This window comes from Malania oleifera, chromosome 2 (assembly GCF_029873635.1).
Source record: "Malania oleifera isolate guangnan ecotype guangnan chromosome 2, ASM2987363v1, whole genome shotgun sequence".
Taxonomy (NCBI): domain Eukaryota; kingdom Viridiplantae; phylum Streptophyta; class Magnoliopsida; order Santalales; family Ximeniaceae; genus Malania; species Malania oleifera.
In genome coordinates, this window is record NC_080418.1 from 32,980,693 (window position 1) to 32,996,544 (window position 15,852).

The 15,852-nt window shown below is 38.3% G+C and overlaps 1 protein-coding gene across 2 annotated transcripts in view; it reads right to left on the reverse strand.

Moving 5' to 3' along the window:
* LOC131148028 (probable CoA ligase CCL7) overlaps positions 1-7,472 on the reverse strand; it is a 34,572-nt gene extending 27,100 nt beyond the window's left edge. The window contains exon 1 of one of the 2 annotated variants that reach the window (XM_058097775.1): positions 6,180-7,472. In XM_058097775.1, the coding sequence (XP_057953758.1) occupies positions 6,180-7,202 (1,023 nt within the window). In that variant the 5' untranslated portion in view covers positions 7,203-7,472. The remainder of the gene's footprint in view (positions 1-6,179) is intronic. The other variant, XM_058097776.1, reaches the window with a different exon arrangement.
* Positions 7,473-15,852: the final 8,380 nt, after the last annotated feature.

The following is a 15,852-nucleotide window of genomic DNA, read 5'->3' on the forward strand; positions in this document are numbered from 1 at the left end:
TCTACATAACCTACCATTGATGGAACACACTGTTGTCTCCTGAAGATAATGCCATAGCCTGTTGTACCCATCAACCATTTGAGAATCCACTTGACTGCACCCCAATGTTGTTGACCCGAATTCGAAAAGAACTTGCTCACCACACTGACAGTTTGTGCCAAGTCCGGTCTAGTACATACCATAGCATACATCAAACACGCCACTGGGGACCTTTGACCCGTCACAAACCTCATCGTCCGTCTTTGGGCACTAGGTGGTAGACAGCCTAAAATGATTTGCTAATGGTGTACTCACCAGTTTAGCATTAGTCATGCTAAACCTCTCCAACACCTTCTCCACATAGCTGCCATAAGATAACCACAATCTCCCTGCCACTCTGTCCCTGCGAATCTCTATCCCAAGAATCCTCTTGGCCACACCCAAGTCTTTCATATCAAACTCTTTACTCAACAAAGTCTTTAACTGATTTACCTCAGTCATATTCCTTGCAGTAATCAGCATGTCATCAACATAAAGCAATAGAAATACGAATTAATCGTCCTTAAGACTCCTCACATAGACGCAGCAATCATACTCACACCTCCTGTAGCCAATATGGATCATGTAGGAGTCAAATCATTTGTACCACTGCCTCGAAGAGTGCTTCAGCCCGTAAAGTGACTTTTTTAGTTTACAAACCAAGCGCTCCTATCCAGCTTGGCAAAACCCTTTTGTCTGTTATATGTAAATCAGCTCCCCCAAATCACCATAGAGAAATGTTGTCTTTAGGTCCATCTGCTCCAAATGCATGTCGTAATGCACCACCAATCCCAACACTACCCTGATGGAAGTGCGTCTGACCACGGGGGAGAAGATTTCATCATAATCAACTCTTTTCCTCTACGAGTAACCCTTTGCTACCAACCGAGCCTTGAACTTCTCTCTCTCTCTTTCTGAAACTGCTTCTTTCTTCCTGTACACCCACTTGCATCCTATCGCCCTCTTCCCTACTGGAAGCTCCACCTAATCCCACGTCTAGTACTTACGTAGTGATTTCATCTCCTCCACCATAGCGCCCATTCAACTACTTTTCTCCTAACAGTGCACTACCTCCTGAAAGGTAGTAGGATCCCTGCTACTAGTGATAAGTGCATAAAACACTAATTCATCAAAACCGTACCTGGGTAGTGGCCGGATAGTGCATATGGGTCTATCTACGGCTATATTGCGATGCTGCTACTGGTCTCCCGAAGCTAAAGCTCCCTGCATCTTGACCATTGTCATCTCCACCTTGAGTCTCTAACTCCACCTACACCACATGCTCTTGATGCTACAGTTTTCTGGCACATGTTCCTCTTCTTCTTCCTGAGTACACTGCAACATAGTTTTCTCATCGAAAACCACGTCTCTACTGATCATCACTTTGTTTACCACTGGATCCCACAATTTGAACTCCTTTACCCCTTTCTGATATCCTAGAAAGATGCACCGTTTAGACTTCACCTCATGTTTTGATCTCTCCTCACTAGGAACGGGCAAATAGGTTGGACACCCAAATACTTTCAAACTGAAGTAGTCAACCTCGTTACCTGTCCATACCTCCTCTACAACTTTCCCATCTTGTGATGCCCTTGGTGATCGGTTAACCAAGAAACAAATCATACTCACCGCCTCAACCTAGAAATTCTTAGCGAGCTCTGCATTCAACCTAAGACTACCAAGTCCTCTCAACTAGGGTTCAGTTCATCCTTTTCCCCACACCATTTTGTAGCAGTGTCTTGCATACTGTAAAATGTCTCCTTATGCCATGCTGCTCGCACAACTCTTGATTACGCGTCAAAATTGCGTAATTTGGCATCTTAATCCAGGCTTTACAGCTTATATTTTTAATTAAATGTCCAAATTTGTCCAATATTTTAATAAAGTGCCAAATTTATCATTTTTGTGTTTTATTGCATAATTTATGAATTTTTGGTAATTTTTATCACAAGAAAATTCTCGGGAACCAAAACCGACATCTATTCGTCTTTCGTGCATAACTTTTCCGTCCGAACTCCGATCGAGACGATTCAAACTTTTGGAGAAAGAGGAAAGAATTATCTACAATGTTCGTGTTTTGAGTCTCGCGAGAAACAAGCTCTAGGAAGGTCAAACATAGCCGTGATCACAGAGAGCAAACATGAAAAAAAAAAAAAAACAAAACAAAACAAAACAAAAACAAAATGGAGTCTTGATGTGACCCGGCCATGCAGGCCGGGTTGGGTTAACTCCAGCTGCGGGTCTCTCTAGGGCTACCTCCCCCCTCTCCCTTTAAATATTTTTTTTCCTCTTCTCCTTCTACCTAGTTGGGCAGTGCCGCCACACTCTCTACTCCCTTTCTCTTTCACTCCTCTGTTCTCTTTTCTGACTCTGTTTTAATTTCCCTGCCTTGCTTCCCCTCCGTTTCCCTTAGTTTTCTTCCCTTATTCTTGCTCTTTCTTGTTTCCTTCTGTCTCTCTCACTCTTTTGCTCCTTCTCCCTTAATCCTTTTCCTCCTCTGCAATCCTCCAGCCTTCCCCTACTCCAGCTGCATCCTCAGCTCTATTGCAGCAAGCACAGCAGCTGTTTCTGCTGCAACACCAGCACCCGACGCCAGCCTCCCAGACCTCTACCCGAGCAGCAGCTTCAGCAGAGACAGACCAGCCGTGTGCTTTCCACCATAACAGCAACAGGACCCGAGCCAGATCAGCAGCCTTGCTGCAACCCGAGTTCTCAAGAGCAGCAGCTCCAGTGACAGCCATGGCAGTCCAGCTCCACAGCAAACAAGCAGACTCGGCAGCATCACCACTCTCTGCAACCGAACCTCTATTTCTCTTTTGCTCTCTCTTTTCTTTCTTTCTTTTTCCTTTTCTTTTAGTTGCAAAATAGTACTTGTTTTTATTTATTTATTTAAGTTTATTGTTATGTTTAGAAGATGTTTTTTTTATTTTAATTTTTTTATTGAAGTTTAATTTTTATTATCTTGCTGTTAGTAGATTTAAAAATTTTAAATTGTTTGTTTTTATCTTTCTCTTAATTTAAATTCTCGGTTTGATTGAAGCTTATGTTTTTATTGTGTCCCTTTATTGTTTAGGTTGATTGATAGTCTAATTTTAATTCGAGTTCTGTGTTCATGTTAAAGGTTCAATTTTTATTGTATGCGTTTATGTCCGATTGAGTTTCCATTATTGTGTTTTAATTCCATGTTCAAAGTTACCATTTTTAATTAGCTAGTTCCAATATTTCCTTAAGTAGGTTAGGGTTTCCATTCTTGCTTTTTAATTTAGTGAATGTTAGTTTTAGGATTTAAATTGCGTGTCATTTAATTTGTCAAAAGTGAAATTGAACAATCTTGAAAATCCTGAATCTGAACCGAGTTCAGTACCTTTTTAATTTCGATTAGAAGACCGTGAAATTTGAGATTAAAACACATTCCCTGAGGAGATGATCTAGCCCTTGGGCTAAGTATTATACGACGTAACTCCTATATTTGGGTTAGCTCTCGAGCTACTCATTTTTTGAGTGAGTCAACTCTCTGAAGCTCGAATTTGTGTACTCAGTGTCATTGTCTGACCTGAGGCACTTAATTTTTCTCTCAGACTGATTTTCCACCTCAGCTTTCCACAATTTAAACTTGACAAATGTCTCTGACTTGTACCACATGAAGTACACCAAAACCTTTCTTGAGTAATCATCAATGAAACTTACAAAGTACATATGCCCTCCTCGTAATGCTACTCTCACCAGCCCCCAAACATCTGAATGAATATAGTCAAGGATTCTTTCCGTCTTGTGCGTGGCTACCATCAACTAGACTTTATTCTATTTCCCAAGCACACAGTACCTACAGAAATCCAGATTGCCTGATTTGACCCCTTTCAAAAGATTTCTCTTATAAAGCTCCTTCATTCCACGCTCACTTATATGCTCTTACTGTATGTGCCACAAGACAGTGTTGTCTAACTCAGACTCTGCGGTTGCAACCCCACCTATAACTGTAGTACTTAGCATTATATTGATATTCCCTGGTATATTTTGCCCCTTCATCACAGTCAAAACACCTTATTCACCTTCATTACCCCACTTTCAAACTAGCAACTAAACTCATTACAATCTAAAGTGCCTAACAAAATCAAATTCTTCCTTAACTCCAGTGTATGCCTGCCATCACATAACGTCCTCACCACACCAACATACATTTTGATTATGATGTTCCCCTTTCCGACTACTTTGCATGAAGCATCATTCCCCGTCAGAATAGAACCAGAATTCACTAATCTATAAGTGGTGAACCACTATTGTTGGGCGTTATGTGATAAGAACACGCCGAATCTACGATTCAAGAATCCATGAGACCATCTTAACAGGATAAATCCGAGAGCATATCACCATCACCGCTCCCAGATTCTCCTTCTTCCACTACATTCACCGTGTTTGATAAACCTTCTTTATTTTCAACATTTCCCTTTTTCCTCTCTGGACAATCCAATTTTATGTGCTCCTTTTTCCCACACTCAAAACATTGTACGTCTTTCCTCTTCCTAGAATTGGACCAAGCTTTATTTTTACTCGGTCCACTCCGGAACTTACTTCTCCCACGATCCTAATTACCTTTCACCACAAGTACTTCACCTTGAGAATTCTCATTGCTGGCCTTCTTCCTCCGATGGAAACTCAATAGAGCACTCGTGATGTCCTCCAACTCCAGATTTTCTTTCCCTCATGTCATAGTCGTAACCAGATTCTCATACGTAGGAAGGGAATTCAACAACATCAATGTTTTGTCTTCTTCCTCGAACTTTACATCAACCCGCTTCAGATCACTAATGATCTGATTGAATACATTGATGTGTTGATTCAGATCCAAACCCTCTGTCATCTTAATCCAATATAGTTTTTGCTTAAGATACAACTTGTTCGTCAATAACTTGGACATATACCGGCTCTCCAGTTTTAGCCAAACTACCACCGGAGATTCCTCATCTATGAAATGATACATCATGTCATAGGCCAGACAAAGTCTAATAGTAGTCACAGCCTTCACTTCCAACTCCTTCTAACTCATGTCATCCATGACTTCCAACTGTTTTTCGTATAGTGCCTTCACCATACCTTATTGCACCAACAAGTACTTAACCCTCCTCTGCCAAAGTTTGAAATTTTCTCTTCCATCGAACTTAACAACTTCAAACTTCACAAAAGAAATCTCAACCATTGCAACCCAGCTCTAATACCAATTTGTTGTGCAAAGTGTATACACCAATGCGCAACGGAAACACAAATTGAATCGGAACACGCAATGCAGCAACCAACGATGAACAATACGTAAACAATCAATCACAAAGAGACTAAAGGAAAGCAATAAAAATACATGATACAAGAATTTACATGGTTCAGCAATGTGCCTACGTCCACGGGAGCAAGCGGCCGAATTTTCACTATCATCTCAAACAAGGGTTACAAAATAATGTTTATATGCAAACCCTACGTACAGAAGGCATAGAAATTATCTAAAATACTCCTCTAGTAATCCCCAGAGGAAAATCCTCCCAAATCCCCAATCTACTGATCTTCCCGATTCAAATCCGGTAAACAGTGCCGAATAATACCGTCGATAGTTTAATGTAGAGACTGAAGTAACCAGACTAAAACCATCGAGCGTTATCTCCTGAAAGCAAACCGTCGACCCGACTATCTATGACTTCTTTCTACAACTCAGCTTCCTTGTTCTCACTTCACCTTACTTTCTATGAGCATGTTTTCCACTCAATATGAGTCACATACTCCCACATTAACGTTGCATTACACTACCTGCTACCGTGATTTGAAATCATATCATACCCCGCACGTGCATTAGCTTTGTGCACCAAGCTACCTTTTTTTGTGTTTCTTTGTTTCTCAATACGATCAAGAATGAAATAAATGAAAATTCATAAAAAATAAAGGTTAATGGCATGTAATAAAGATGCATTCATTGATTTCCTATATTTTTTCTCTTTTTAATTTTCCTTAATTATCAAACAAGAAAAAGTAGATCATGATATTTTTCTTCCCCTTTCCTTCATGTTTTCTAAGTCCCAAACACCACGATAAGCTTTGTTGCTCTCACTTCAATCTTTATTTCAAATTAGGAGCTCCAATTTTTGTCAACTTAACTAGTAACCAGTTTGAAGCAGGCGTACCTGAAGGACCATTGCCTGAGGAATGCTCTTCGCACAGTCCTCCATTAGATCCTTCCCCAAAGGCGCAGCGCCAGAACCCACCTGCTTCAATGACGAAAGATCATACTTCCTGAGGAGCTCCCTCTGCTTTGCCAGAGCAAGTATAATTGGAGGAACAACCCACAAATTTGTCACCCTATACTTCTCAACCGCCCTCAAAAGCATCTCGAGCTCGAATTTCGGCACTGACACCACCGCATTGCCTCGCTGCAGCTGCGAATACAAAATAAGCGCGAGCCCAAACACATGGAACATCGGAACCAAACAGACGAATACATTGTGCATCTCGCCGGCGAAATCTTGGTCAGACGCTGACATTAGCGACGCTGAAATGAAATTCCTATGCGTCAGAATTACCCCTTTGCTGTTTCCCGTCGTGCCCGAGGAATATAGAAGTACCGCCGTGTCGGTTTGCTTCGCGGAAGCTCTTGGAAGATCCGGTGCCGGCCCGGAAATCCCAATCAATTCGGAGAAAAACGCGATTCTATCAGACTTTGAGACAATACTATTTGAAGAACCTTGAGATTCCAAAATTACAACCGGAAGACGAAACCCTTTGACTTTTTCCCACAATTCGGGAATAGTTATCACAAGTTTGGGGTTAGAATCCTTCACCTGTTTGGATAGCTCCGAAACCGTGAAACTTGGATTCGCGGTGGTCGCGACGGCGCCGATCGCGACAATTCCGAAGAAACAAAGAGCGAATTTGATTGAATTGGGAGAGAGAATAAGCACGACGTCTCCTTTCTTGATACCCAATTGAGTAAGGCCATGAGAGACCCTGGCAACCATGGACTTGAGCTGCGCAAACGTCAAGCTTTCGCCGGAATGGGCGTCGGCGAGCGCGAGCTTGTGTGGATAGGAGGAGTGCCTGAAAAGGAATGGTATCATGGAGAAGTAGGGGTCCTTGGGGAGTACAAGGGATGGCCGGAGAGATCTGTAGATACCATCGCGGCCAAAGCCTGACTTCTCCATAGATGTCATGGAGGAGGCGAGATTCAGTAGGAGAAGGAGAAGGAGAAGGCAATTGAATGTTGAGATTATGAAGTTCTGCACGCAAGAAGATGGAGTACGATGGAGCAGCGTGCAAAGAGTCGAAGTGTCTATCGCTCACTCTGGCGGGGAAAGGTCGCTGGGGTTGACAATGTGTTGATGATGATGACTGAATGAATGACAATGACGACAACGATAACTCCTAGTTCAAATAGTGGATAAGATCGAACTATGAGAGAGAATAATAGAACACAAATATCTTGCGAAATGCGAAAGGGAAATTAAAGATTTAAGACAAAAAACTAAAAAATAAAACAAAAATAAGCGTCGGAAATAAAAGGCACTACTGTTCAGTCAATTCTAGACGTAACATGCAAAGTAATATTACTTTTGAGTCATTGCTTGATTTCTTTCTTCTTCTTTTTTTTGGATTCCTCCGAGTGTCTACAACCGTCAACGACGTCCGTTTTACGGTCCGTCGCACCGGTCGTGACTAATCCCACGCCCACGTGACAGCGGCCCTACACCACCACGCAGGAAGTAAACTCAGGCGCTCGCCGCAGGAATCGAACCCGGGGTGGGAGAAATCCCTGACCTCGTGAAAGGCCCGCCCTTGCCAACTGAGCTCAGCCTTGGGGGCTTGCTCGATTTCTTTCTTCATCCGCTTACATGGAGTTGGCTCCTACTCCTACTCCTACACCATAGAGTGCACCTCCCCACAAAACTCATCATCCCTACCTTGAGCCCTTTGATGCATTAACAAACCTCCTCAAATTTATCTTGTCCCTATGCCATGAGAAGCTCCACCCTAGCATGTTGTGGCCTCCATGGAAGCCGAATGTCTCTTTAGTGGGATTTCTCCTTCCTTCCCCATATTAGTAACACTAGAATCGAACATCTTGCCTAGTCATGCCCTCACAAACCATATTCTCACACCACACCTCAAAGGCTTGAAAATTCAAATGCTTCGTGTACAACACTTGCAAACTCTCAAAAGATTTAAAGTGCTAAGTCATCCTTAATCTCAAACACAAAATGCATAGTAGATGTGAGTACGAACATCTAAGCACTCACATTGCTTTTTTTTTTTTTTTAACAAAAACCTCAACTTTATTAATCCTCATTTATGATGGAAGAAAATCATGGTTACAAACATGTCACGAGGGATTTACAAAACAACAAGCAAAACCATCTCAAGCAACAAAACTAAAACAAGTCTAACAAAACATGTATCATTAACCAACTAAAACAAACTAAATAAGATCATATGAATCAAAACAAAACAAACACAAACAATAAACAAAAAACTTGCGAACTAAAGACAAATACCTACAAAACAAAACCTGAGAAAGACAAGGATAATTAAATGATGACAATAAACAAAAAACCTGCGACCTAAAGACAAATACCTACAAAACAAAACCTGAGAAAGACATAGGATAATTAAATGATGACAATAAACAAAAAACCTGCGACCTAAAGACAAATACCTGCAAAACAAAACCTAAGAAAGACATAGGATAATTAAATGATGACATTTAAAAACGAAGGTTTGGAATACTCATCTTATCCATCCGAATTAGACCTCTCATTTAACTAGTCATCACATCACCTACAAAATATCTTCTCGCGTTGCCTCCCTCGCCTTGATGAGTCAAGTAATCTGTCACCTGATTATCCTCTCTAAATTAGTGTTTTATAGCGAACTGAAGGTGTAAGAACCTCAAAAATGGCTATACAAGATTAGTGAGGTGATTCCAAAAAAAATAATAATAAAATAAATTTATAAAAAAGAAAAAAATAATAATTAAAATTTTTTTTTATTTTTATTAATAAAATTTAAATTTTATTATTATTAAATACCGTTCACCTTAAGCTTCAGGATTTTTTATCTGCGCAGAGCCCCCCCTCCCCCAGTCTCTCGTCTCTCTCCTCGTTCTCTCTCCCTCTCTCCTTGTTTTTCTCAATGGATACTCATCTGATCGGAAATCGAAAGATACCACTGGACTTCATTTTCTATCGCCATCATTTCTACCAGAGCAGATTGGTGGTAGGAGCGACATATGCGTACCTCCTGGGGTAAGCTAAATCTCTCATTTTTCCTCAATTTCTTGTAAATTTTAAGCACAATTGATAATCGGACACCACCATGAAAATCTAGGGAAAATTCTCTACAAGTTTAGCGAAGCGGATTTCTCGTGGGGTCGTCGTGGGTATAACCTCAAATTTAGAATAAGGGGGTTATTAAATGGCTAATTGTTATTTAATTAGTGTTGATTTAGAAATGCTAGAATATTGAGCATCTGAGGTTGAAGTAAGATTTTTGAAATTTAGAATCCGGGTGAGCACCATGGGTGTAATTTCGGGGCCCCGCAAGCATAGTTCAAAAAATCAAGTGAAGGTGTTAAATATTAGTTTAAATGTTAACTTGGGTATATGAAGCCTAGTGAAGGATATATGGGTATTATTCTGGGAAAATGAGTTAATTAATCTGAAAAAAATGTAAATTGCAAGATTTGAGTTTCGGGCGCCAAAGGCGTAGGATTTGGGTTTTAATAAGACTTTTAGTAAGTCAAGTAAGGGGAATAAATTATAACAATGTTTTTAGAGCTACTGTTTGAATTGATATGTGAAAATAAGCATATGTTATATTGCCTAAAAATTATTATGATATAAATATCAGATAAATTGTGTGACATTTGAGTAATATTAAATTATGATATTTTGGAATATGAAATATGATTATAGAAATATTGTCCATAATAAATGGAAAAATATGAGAATATGATTTGTATTATTGAAAAGTGTGGAAATTCACAAAATGGGTTATATATACTATTATGAGAATGAAATGTGTATATTGAGATGGGGAATTCTAAAATTATGAATATTGGAAATGTGAAAATTATATTAAGAATTCTGCAAGGTAAATACTGAAATGTAAAAATGGGAAATATAAATATTGTAATGTAAATGTTGCAATATGAATAATTGAAACATGAATATTGAAATTAGTATACTAAAATGTAAATATGGCATTGTGAATATTGAGTTGAGAATGAGAAAAAGAGAATATTGCAATGTGAATACTACAATATGGGAATTGAAATGTGATTGAAGAAATGTCATGCAGCATAATAATTGCGGGTATGTGATAATGATAACCCTAATGGATGGTTATGGAAACACTAATGATCGGTTGTGATATTGAGCACGGTATCGTTGCTAGTAGTGTAGTGCAACCACACGGACTCTTGGAGCGTGTGGCGTGATAGTCGACTAAACTGTTTAGTAGAGTTGTTGTGCCCCCTAAGTCCGGATCAAGGCTATAGGCCAGCCAGTCGTACTACAGATGCGAGATATGTGATATGATATTTTGATCTAATCGGGTCAGCCAACCGCAATTAGATCCAGCCTTTGGGCTACACAACCTTGACCGTGGGGGGAAGCATAGCGTGGAAAGAAAGATTCTCAGGGTAGCCATGAGTTACAGAAGCAATGTTGATACTAGATACCAAGGATACTCATAAGCTGGATAGTGAAATGGAAACGAGAAGTGAAAGAATGATAAAATGGGCTAAAATGATAAATGAAAGAAATAATAAAAATTGAGAAATAGAGAATGATAAAATTGAGAAATGGATCCGTATGAGTTAATAACATAAATATTGAGGCGAAGTGAAACTCTCCGCCTAAGGGCTTACTGAGTAAGGTGAGTGCCCTGATAGGTATCAGATGTGGTCATACCTGACTGCATAACGTGTTAGGGTAGAGGGAAGCTACCTGTATGGGCGGGTAATCTTCCCTATTCTCAAGAATTTCGTGGGTAAAGATGTGGTGGAAATGATTGAATTTGAGAAATGATTTTAAAGCTTATAAAATCTTCTGTTGTATATCTATATGATTATAAGAATATGTTTATCAATGTATTTTTCTTAGATGAAATGATGACTTGAAGTAAAGTGTGCTATAACTGAACTCATATTGTCACACACTGTAAATAATTTATTCCTTCTTACTGAAATGTGTCTTACCCAAATTATCTAAATTTTTCAGTGAACAGAGATAGGCCAGGTGATAGAGTTACGAAACCATAGGGAGCTGAGACCCTGACACACAGGGTGAGTTCTTGGACTAGGGGGGTGTGATTCCCTTAGGGTTGTGTTGTTTTGGGTATGTGGTGGCAATGTGTATATATACATATGTATGTTGAAACTCTGGGTATTGTATTCTGATTATTATATATATATATATATTGTCTTCTACTGTTAGGTTGTATAAATGAAAAGACTTTTTAACCGCTACCCAATGTGGGTCGGATTATATGAGTGGTAATAGGGTTGTTGATGTGGCCGATTTGTGAATAATGTTGATGATGTGTGAATATTTATTATTGTAGAAAATAAAAAAAAATTGTACAAAAATCGGGGCGTCACAGAAGGCCTTGTAGCTCCTCCTCTAACAATTCCCAAAAGTCCCATAAGTACCAGGGAAAGCAAATTTCAAATGTGATCCATCCCACCACTAATTTTGAGTCACTTTCAATACAAATATTCTGATATCTCAACTCTTTACAGAGTCAAAAACCACTAGTAAGAGCCTGCAGTTCCGCTCCATTATTAGTACATGTCTCAAATTTTTTAGAGAAAGCGGCCTTAATATTACCTGATGAGTCGTAGATGATACCTTAACCACCACAAGAAGCCGGATTTCCTTTACAAGAGCCATGATAATTTTTGAAAATTAAAGGATAAATATAAAGGCAAATAAATTAAGGTGGTTGTGCACAATAAAATAAAACAAAGCAAAGGAGATTTGAAGGACAAAATAAGAATTGGGCCACGCAAAAGAAATGATAAAGGAGGCTGATTTCATGGATAATGGGCTGCCTTAGTTGTTTTTGGTGAGGCACACATATGGAAAGAAGCAATGGACCATGCATGCTTTGAAGAGGCCGCAAATAGGTCTGGTCGTGAATAGGTTGGAGCAGCACGTGAGGCTTTAAATTCACGCATTGGCCATGCATAGTAAGGCCCATGCGCTGCAATGAGAAAATAAGAGGCTGTAAGGGTTCAAAGCAAAAAGGAGGAGAGTAGGGTTCCATGTTTTAAGGGGTCTAGGGTTCCATGCTTTAAGGGGTCTTAGGTAGCAGCTTTTAAAGAGGAGGGCTATGTGCTGAAATAAAAGGAGAGGTCGTAGGGATTCAAAGGAGAAAAAGAGAGAATAGGGTTAGAGTTGGGGGAAGGGAGTAGCAGTTGCAAAGAAGAAAGAACACAGCAGCTAAAGTTGTTGTGTGTAGGAAAAGTCACAGGAAGCAAAGAAAAACAGCAGCTAACGCTGTTGTGTGCACATGCCTCCAGCTGGAATTTTGGCTATCTCTCTCTCCCTCTCTCTCCCTCTTCCTTTGTTTAATTGTTTTGCTTTACTTTATTGTTATTTCAATATTTTGTTTGAGTTTATTATTGGATTGAGTTATTTTTATTTAAGCCATTGTTGACTTTAGTTTATTTTGTTTAAGCTATTGTTGGAATTAATTTTGTTGAAGTTATTAGTGTGTTGAGTTTATTTTAATGTTGAAGGAATCTTATTAGACTCTCTCTCTCTCTCTCTCTCTCTCTCTCTCTCTCTCTCTCTCTCTCTCTCTCTCTCTCTCTCTCTCTCTTCCTCTCTTCTTTGTTTCTTTATTTCAAAATTCATTTTAATACATCATTTGAATATTTTATTGTTGAATTAAGTTGTATTTTACTTTATTGGTTGAATAGTTTATCATTAGCTTAATTAGTTTCTTGTCTTGTAGTTTAATGTTTTGAATGATTCAAGGTTGGGTTAATTAGTTCTTTTAGTTTTAGCATACATTTAGTTATTATTTTGATTAGTATATTATGGAATTAATTAGTGTCATTGTCTTTTATTTTATTGTCTTATCATTAGGTTAGTTTGCTTCTTTATTTTTAATTGTTCAAGTATTTTAGTGTCTTTTTTTTTTTTTATTACGCACTGGGTTTCCACATGTCCGTTTTACGATCCACGTAACTAATCCTGCGCCCCTTAAAGCCGACCCCACAACTCCAAAGGGAGGTAAATTTTAGGAATTCAGGAGTGGAAACGAACTCGGTAGGGTTTGAACACCTAACCTCGTGAAAGGTACTTCCGCAGCCCGCACTACCACCTAAACCACACCCTGGGGGTAAGTATTTTAGTGTCTTGAATGAGTAATTGTTAGTTAAATTTGTTCTTTTAATTTGTTGTCTTTTATTTTGTCGTTGCAATAGTGTGTTGGTAGTTTAATTTGTTCCTTTAATTTTAGTATCCAACCCAAAAATATGAATCTGAATTGTTCAGTAAATGCTTTTTATTTTCTCCTTGTTGTTTTAACGCAAGTTTGAAATTAATTTATTTTTCCTGAGGAGACGATCTAGCATTTTGGGCTAATTATTATGCGATAGAACTCTTATACTTGGAATAGCCTTTGCACTACTCATTTTAGAGTGAGTCAACCGCCTAGTTGAAAATTTGTTTTAAAAGTCAAAGAAAAAATTTATTAACCATAAGTAAAAAGTTTGAACCAAACATAAAAGTTATAAGAGAAGATTATAAGCATAAACTCAATAAAAAGAATCGAGATTAATTTTTTGAAAAATATAATAAGGAAGAAAGGGAGAAAATAAGAGAAGAATTGTTAGAAGAAATGCAAAAGACTCAAAGAAATGTTTTATTTTTCAAATATATAAATGATAGACAAACAATTTATGTTGTTCATAATAACAAGTGGAAGTTATTAGATAATAATTATGTACACTACAAAAAACTGGTTTTTAATGACGAAATTATTAGTGACGGATTAAATTTCGTCACTAAAAGTGGGTATTAGTGACGATTTTTGTAACGACCTACTTAATAAATATATATATATATATATATATATATTTTATACTATAACATTTTACATGCTCTGATACCATACTAGGAGTAAACTCAATCAATAACCTAAACAACGAGAAGCATAAATCACATAGATATAGCCATATGAAAATATATACAACACCATACCACACAAAACCAGAGTGCTACATATTTCCCAAAAATATACACATATCTCTGTTTCCAAAGCACCCTCAACTAGTTAGGATATACAAAATCATTCCCAAACATTTACTCACTCTCTGATAGGGCACCACTGAAGCCCCTCTACCTGCGAGCCTGATCTGCTCGCCTACCTAGATCACCTGAAAAAAAATTCAATACTGGGATGAGCCAACGCTCAGTAAGAAGAAATATGCTATTACTAGTGTGTGGCAAATGAGCTACGGTATCATGAAAATCTGTTTTCAAATAAACATGTATAACTGAATATATAAATAAAGTATAAGTAATAAAATCCACCACCCCTGTCCTTATTGCTTAACATGACAGTATTGGAGATCATTATTCAAAATACTTCTAGTATAAGTAAGTATGTTCCCTATTTCTGCAAATCTATACATACGTAATAATAACTAAAAATGTTCATTGTGGCTATCTGTGTGTCATGACTTACCCCCTCATGATAGGATTGTGTGGCCCGTAGGTGGGATTTATCCTGGTTGGCCAACCAGGAATAAATCACTATACTCCATCGGTCAATCTGCCCACCTCAACCCATATCTGGATGGGGAGCCTAACCTCTTCAAGGGCCTAGGTGATTGACCTTACCACGTATTATCTAAATAGGTGGTTGCACTCATAAGTAACATAATATCTGTAGCAACGGTACCGTGCTCTATAGCTGCAAGTCCAACAGGGTCTGATATCATATAATATATTTCTATATATATATATATATATATATCTGATTTATCATGATTCTGAGGTATTGAAATAACCATGATGCTACATAATCCTAATGCTGAAACTGCATAATCATAATACTGATATTCGTGTAATCATGGTACTGAGATTCATAAAATCATGGTACTAAAATCCATAAAATCATGGTACTAAAATATCGTAAAATTAGGATACTGAAATATCATAAAACATATCTCCATACTATGTTTATATTCATTAGCCACAAGATACTTTAATACATAATTTTCATAATTTAATAATTTGAATAATATTTTAAAAATACTTAGCATAGCATATTTTCCTTACTTGACTATTGGAAAGCCCCTATGGAATACTAGCCTAACACCTGCAGGGCCTCCTATAAAATACCCTGAAAATAATATTTGTTAGAACTAAATATCAGTATTTCATCGCCTACATCATTTCTTATAACTACCATAAGGCCAAAAATAGGCTAAAAGGTCTTACCCTGAATTTGGGATGAAACCCAACTTCGATTCCCCAACGATTCGCTCTAGCAAACTTGTAAAGAACTTCTCCTGGAGCGTTGTGGTAGCTTCAGATCTTTGATCCGGCGACTAACAAGGCCAGAAACGAAGAGAGAAGGGAGAGAGTGACGTAGAGAGAGAGAGGAGAGGGAGAGGGAGGCGTGAAAATGTGATAAAAATTCGATTTTTAGCTATTTATAGGGTCAGATTTATCGATGAGACACGTCACCTCGTCGACAAGTCTTTCGTTAAATTTGTCGACAAAACCCTGTATTTGTCGACGAAATTCAGAGCAACCAAAAACCTCTCTTGGTATTTTCTCGTCG